The sequence below is a fragment of the Cotesia glomerata genome, linkage group LG8, assembly GCF_020080835.1.
Source record: "Cotesia glomerata isolate CgM1 linkage group LG8, MPM_Cglom_v2.3, whole genome shotgun sequence".
In the NCBI taxonomy this organism is placed as follows: Eukaryota; Metazoa; Arthropoda; class Insecta; order Hymenoptera; family Braconidae; genus Cotesia; species Cotesia glomerata.
Genome location: NC_058165.1, coordinates 7,044,387 through 7,051,496, shown reverse-complemented (window position 1 = coordinate 7,051,496; position 7,110 = coordinate 7,044,387). Strand labels below are relative to the sequence as shown.

The following is a 7,110-nucleotide window of genomic DNA, read 5'->3' as shown; positions in this document are numbered from 1 at the left end:
TTTTGCCATGGGCAGTTGCAGAAAAATGCCATTCAGCAGGAATATCAAAATCATCTTCATGATAATATTACAATCTGAAATAATAACTAAACTTTTGTTCAAATTCATCATTTACTTTGTAATAAATAACCACCGGAAAAACTGTTGCCTGGTTATTATTCCAGTGAAAACCAGATGCTGCATTTTGTACTACGAACGCATAATTCTCTGCAAAGTCACAAATAATGACAAATTCATTTGGTTTCAGTGTTTCTTTCAACGTTTTCAAAAATTTGGCTTGTTCTTTAGCAATAAATGAGTGAGGTAAAAGAACTTTTAGTTCACTACAAAAGTTTTCAACAAATTCTTCTGTAGGCTTGATAAAAGTTTCCAAACTACTTCTCGGTTTTGATATCCAATACTTATACGTAATATTCTCGATCTCCTAATTCTCAAAACATTTTAGTAGAATGTTACTCAACTCATCTACCCCTGGACAGTTGTTACATCCACCCAAATAACATTGCACCGATGGAGTCTCACAAATTATCATGTCCAAACAATCACTGTGGTGTTTTATGGGCTTTTCTGTATTTATTGTTAAAGAATGAAGATTTTCACCTAAAAGAAAAGTTATTAAATAAACAGAAAATTCACACACTTATAATTATTAATTAATTTGATAATTACCAAGCATCATCAACTTAAAGTTTTGATGGATCGTACATACACAGATGGTGTGTGTTCCACTTGCTCCTGCTAACACACAATGTTTCGGTCGTAAAGAAGCGAATTTCGAAAATCTAATTTTTTCTGTTGGGTTTATTTCACGGAAGCATTGGTATAGTTCTTTTAAGTTAGACAGAACAAGCCGTTTTTGGACGTGTACTCGATTACCATCATTATTTCGAACTGAAACAAAGTCTTTCATACCGGGCATCAAAGCACTATACTCATCATCGTTGTAAAAATTCTCAATTTTTAATAACATTTGATCAGTAATTGTCCTCCCTATACAAGAAATGTTAAGTAATTCAGTCTTCAGATGTACCAGAAACATCAATTCTACGTTATACCTACCTAATTTCGATTCAGGTGTTGAAAGTAAACCCTTTTCTTCAACCAACTTTTTTGCTACCCTTGTTAAGTGTCGTGATGTATTCATAGTTTCACAAATACGTCTTTCACTCCATTTTTCAGGTAACAATGTTAAAATTTGTATTTTTAAAGACATCAGTTTCTTTATCATGCAGCATTTTAATTAAAGAGCGAAAATTTTCACCATCGTCGTCGATCGATCCTTCATCGGCAGCTGAGAGCAAAATTTTTTTTAAGCTGTCAGATATCTGATTTATTTTATTATTTAAAAATTGATAATCATTCAATTTTATTGAAGGAATCGGCGATTGATTCAACAGTCGCAATGCATCGTTTATAACGGGTAATTGAGTGCAGCGCTAACTTGGGATGCCGAGCTTGATTGTGAATTTTTGGGTTCGCTATTAAACGACAAGGAACCTTAAAAAAACAATGAAACATGTAGTTGCTAGGAATGTATTTAAATAATGTATGAATAATTTTAAAAAACTTACGAAATGATAAGGATAACGGGAGATCCGTGGCAGTTGTGTTACTATCACTGTCAGCACCATCATTGTTCTCATTGTTGTCACTAGAATCATCTTCATGGTCACTTGCATCAACATTAGGATCATCACTAGCATTTGTTTGTTCCTTCACTAATTTTGAAGCTTCTTTTCGACACGAACTGCATAACAAATAATTTCCATCTAATCCTAACGTTACTTTCATAATGTCAGTTGCTGGACGTAAACCCATTTTTCTTAAATGTGATTCCAACTTAAATGGATTACAACATCGATCGAATTGCTTTATTGATGCCATAATGTCTTCATAAAATTCTTCCAATCAATTTAGATTCATAGAATAAAACAATTAGCTTTTCAAATAACACCAAATCAAAATAGCCTTCATAAACTATAATAATTATTTATTTATTTAGCAAATATAATAACAATCTTTCACTAGACACTTGATCGCACAAAAGATCAACAGCAATTTACAGGTTATGTTTTAAACAGTATGAAAAAATCATATTCATAAATCGATACACACTAGCGTATAATTTCTAGTATACTGACTATAAGTAAGTCTACAATTGTCCTACCCTAGTTTATCGACCTTACTGATAGATTAAAATTGGAATCTTGGTGATTATACTCATAAATTAAATCTATAAATTGAGAATATTATATCATAAAATCGTTAAATTCTATTTTTTTTATGATAAAAATAAAGTTTACGGAAAAAAAATTTTTTCCATTTATGAAAATTTGACAATTTTTTTTTAAATAAATAAAAAAAATATAAAAAAAATCGGCCCCAGTCGGGATTAGCGGGGATAGTTGTCAAATTAATTGAAGTTTTTTTTTGAGAAAAAAAAAATGGCGAACAAAAATTTTAAAAAAAAAAGGTACCCAAAAGTCAATTTCTAAAAAAGTTAAGGCTATTTGAAAATAAAAAAGCCATTTTTTTGAAAAATTCACAACTTTTTTTGGGTTGGATAAAAAAATTTGAAAAAATTCTCAAACATGTCTTTTAAAGGGTAGAAAAGAATAGTAAAGTTTCAGCTAAATCTAAAGGGGTCGGGTTCAAAAGTGGTCGATTTGGCATGGAATACCCCATATGTATATATGAAAAATATATCAAAATGCATGTGGGTATTCAAATGAAAGCTCTTGATGAGTGTAATATCGGGATGAGCTCATATCTTCAAAAATGTCAATAGTTTACCAGATACGAGGTCATTTCTTAATTATTGATATTTTTAAAAATATAAGCTCCTCTTGATGTTACACTCATCAAAAGCTTTCATTTGAGTACTCACATGCATTTTGATATATTTTTCATATGTACATATATATAATATACTAGCGGACCCGACAGACTTTGTCCTGTACACACGTCTTAAATTTAGAAATTTTAGGAATGAGCTTGTATAGTTAAAAACATCATTAGTTAACAATATGCAATGGGTATTCTTCAATAATTAACGTTTTCGTAAATATAAGCCCATTCTGATTTTATACTCATCGAGAGCTTTTATTTGAGTACCCACATGAATTTTTTCATATATCTTATATATATTATATTTATAAAATATATGAAAAGTGCATGTGGGTACTCAAGGTCAACAACAATTTATAAATAAAAAATCTATTAAATAACCATTTTTCCGTGGACTGAATTGTGAATCTAAACCATTCTGGAATCCACTGGAAGACACACAAAAAATTTCATTAAAATCGGTCCAGCCGTTTAGGAGGAGTTCAGTAACAAACACACGCACAGAAAAAATATATATATATATATATAAAGATGTAAGAAAATTCAGATAGCTCGGACTGGGATTTAAACCTAGAACCTCCCGATTACATGTTGGCTGCACTTTAATTTTTCTATTTTTTAATATTTACGATTTTCTTTTAAAATGTTTCTTTTTTTTTATAAACCATCTTTTAACTATAACGTACAAAGAAAAATTATCAAAATCGGTCCAGCAATTCATTTTTATAAATATAGATATAGATTTTATATGGTGGTTGAGTATTCTTAAATTTTCTAATTTCCCGCGCAATTTTCTTAATTTTTTCTTTCATAAGAACCTTCTCTTGACAATAACAAACTCATCAAAAAAAGAATTAGTGAAATCGGTCCAACCGTTAACGCGTGATGGCATGACCAAAGGATATAGGGATTCTTTTTTATTTATATAGATATAAATATATAAAATATATGAAAAAATGATGTGGGTAATCAAATGAAAGGTCTCGATGAGTGTAACATCGAGATCAGCTTATATCTTTAAAAATGTCAATAGTTCACAAGATACAAGGCCATTTCTCAATTATATGTTTAAAGATAGAGCATTTTCGAATGCAACCTAAATATCTATCATCATAAATTGACTATCGACGAGAATGATATGAAACCTTGAAAAGGCACAAATTCAAGTCAAGTCCTTTGCAATGACACTAAATTTCACTAAAAAAATCGATTTCATCAAATTGTTCTTATTTTCTTAATAATATAAATAATAATTATTATTGTTATTTAGTTATTATTGTTGTTTTAACTATTATTGCCTGCCACATGAAAATCATGTTCGTGTCACATGAAAGTCATGTATCTTCTACAGAAATGTATCATGTGGCAGCCCCAATTTTTTCCGTGTAAGATTAAAACCTATATATTGTGGGAACCATTCCTATACTATTATGGGAATGGTTCCCATAAATTATGGAAACCATTCCTATAATAGTATAGGAATGATTCCTATAGCATTATGGGAACCATTCCCATAATATTATAGGAATAGTTCCCATAATATTATGGGATTAGTTCCCATAATGATATAGGAATAATTTCTATAATAGTATAGAAATTATTTCTATAGAATTATGGGAACCATCCCCATAATTTTCTTTCCGTGTAATATGTTAAACTCGGATATAATCAAAATTTGAAATCATTGCGATTAATAAATTTTAAAAAATTGAGATTTTTTTATTTTTTGACATGCAAACTTTTTTTTCGGCTGATGAAAAATTTAATAATATTTCAATTTTTGAATTAATTAATAAAGTTTTCTTGCTCTCCTAGCCGAAAGTATACTCTTCCGGGACGCACTTTACTCCAGGAAGAGCAACTTTTGTGGCCGGCTCTAACGCATGCGCGCTACGCATATTTTCTGGCCAGCAGCACAGAACCTCGCTTTCTTTCATACTTTCGTGGCGCTACCGGCCTATACTACGGAAGCCTGGTTGGCTCACAGCGGACTTGTGGTGGAGTGGCGCTCCACACGGCCACTCGTGAACATGTGCACACGTTCACACGGCCACGCGTGCGTGTGTGTGGGGTTAATGCAGGCATCTATTTTTCCGGCCCGAGGTAAGTAACGAAAAATATTTATTGTCTTTCTCTCTCAATTGAGAAATTCAGAACGGAAATTCAGTTCATCGGCGTCCCTTCATGAGAGGTTAGAAATAAGTTAGAAGTTGTGATTTTATTAATTAAAAACTGTGAATAATGAATTTTATCAAAATAAAAGACAAAGAAACGACCGTAAAACTGCCTATTAACAAACAAAAGCTCAAAGTTGATGTCGTAAAGACCTATTTTCCCGGAGCCAGCGGTTTGACTTTTTTCGATGGCATAGATAAGTGTGGAATATGTATTGAAAACCATGAATTTCATTTGATTGAAGGTGTAGATGAATACGAAGTATTCTACACTAATTCACTGAAAGGTAATTTTATTTTAATTTAATTGAATATTTGTTTTATGTTTGAATTTCAGATCATGGAAGAAGAACCGTTTGCGAGTTAAATAATTTTGATATAAATAATAATAACAATAACATAAAATTAAATGACAATTTATTTAATCAGAATACTTATATGATTTTTTATAGAAAAAAACTACAGCGATGCCAAAAGAAAAAAATTTAACGAAATAATGGAAATTATTGACGGCAAGGAAAATCAAAGTTCGATACCCCATCAACCACCTGATATTTCAGTATGTATACGAGAATATATTATAATTTTATGAATTTTTGTAATTATTTCTTTTCGTTTATGTCACAAAGTACACATTTCCCATACATTTTAAACTTAATATTATAATTAACTGACTTAACCTAAAAAAGTAACTGTATTTTTTTCTTATAGACACATCCCAAAAAAATTCTAAAAATTTTACATGTCGGATGGAAACATCGAGATGATTGTAGTAAAAACTACAAACAACAAATTGCTCCCTATGGTGGTATTGTAAAAGTAGAATTAAATCACAATGAAAAGTATTCATTTGATACGATCAAAGCACTAAGTTTATCTGCAATGGACAATATTTACAATAGGTCACTTTTAAGTAATTCAGTGGTCCTGCTAGGAAATTTTAAGGAAAAAATATTTGAAAATTTCGCAACTACTAACGACCCAAAAAATGACGATTTCTGGAAATTTAGTGATACTATGAAGTCGAAAAACGGGCAGTATAGATTATATTTATATTCAACAGTTTCAACGTCTGAAGAAAGCGAAGTGGAATGTTCAACTGTAACACCTTTGCCAAATGTTAATCAGCCTGAATCTGGTGATAAATCTATCAGTGATCCCAAGCCGTCTACTTCTGGTGAAAAAGCAATAACAGATTTAAAAAAGTTGAGTTCCCGTATAAAAATGTCAGCAAAGTTCTACCCGCCTAATTCTGGTTTTAAATCTATCACTCATTGTAAACCGTTAGCATCTAATACAAAATCGTCAATAGATTCCAACCGATGTAGTTCTAGTAAAAAATCGTCATCAAAATCACGTTACACAGGAACAGTCCTCTCATTGTCACAATCAGTAAAATCTTCTCACGGTTCTAGGATTAATACAAATTCTCACAAAAATACATTAGAATCAAACATGACTCAAGATAATAATGAAGTCATAAGAGTTTCTATACCCACAATTCAGGAAACAGAAATAAATTTCACGGACACAGTTTTAGGTAGTGGATCATTTGGCAGTGTCATTTTATCGACTTGGAACAGTTCAGAAGTTGCTGTTAAAAAAATTAAAGCTGATAATCGTAAATATATATATCGAGAAATAAACGTGATGGATAAGGTTCGTCATCCCAATTTAATTTCAATCATGGGTATATGCATGACAGAATATTATGTTTACATCGTTATGGAGTATTACAAGAGCAAAAAATTTGGCGAACTTTATAAGCACGCGAAATGTCGACTTGGATTATGAAGTAAGGAAGAATGAAAATTATGGCATTTCTTTGCAAATTTGTAAAGCTATCACGTTTCTCCACCAATTTAATCCTACTGTTCTGCATAAAGATATTAAACCAGAAAATATCTTAATTAATCATTGCTTGGACATTAAAATTTGTGACTTTGGTCTAAGTAATATATGCGATGGATCGCCGGGGTTAGAAACTACTGTTGGCCATTATTTTCAGGGTTCACCTTTATATATGGCACCGGAAATCCTCATTGACCAAGAACAAGCTTCCAGATACTCTGATGTTTGGTCTTTAACT

The 7,110-nt window shown here is 31.1% G+C and overlaps 2 protein-coding genes across 2 annotated transcripts; one reads left to right on the top strand and one right to left on the bottom strand.

Moving 5' to 3' along the window:
• Positions 1-1,411: 1,411 nt before the first annotated feature.
• On the bottom strand, positions 1,412-2,006 carry LOC123270859. Its single transcript, XM_044737004.1, has 2 exons — positions 1,572-2,006; positions 1,412-1,497 (listed from the first exon to the last, which is right to left on the bottom strand). Exons 1-2 carry the CDS (start codon positions 1,882-1,884, stop codon positions 1,412-1,414), a joined length of 399 nt encoding a protein of 132 aa, XP_044592939.1. The 5' UTR covers positions 1,885-2,006.
• A 3,000-nt stretch (positions 2,007-5,006) lies between these two features.
• On the top strand, positions 5,007-6,815 carry LOC123270858. Its single transcript, XM_044737003.1, has 3 exons — positions 5,007-5,308; positions 5,474-5,580; positions 5,733-6,815. The coding sequence occupies exons 1-3, from the start codon at positions 5,089-5,091 to the stop codon at positions 6,813-6,815; spliced, it is 1,410 nt and encodes a 469-aa protein (XP_044592938.1). The 5' UTR covers positions 5,007-5,088.
• Positions 6,816-7,110: the final 295 nt, after the last annotated feature.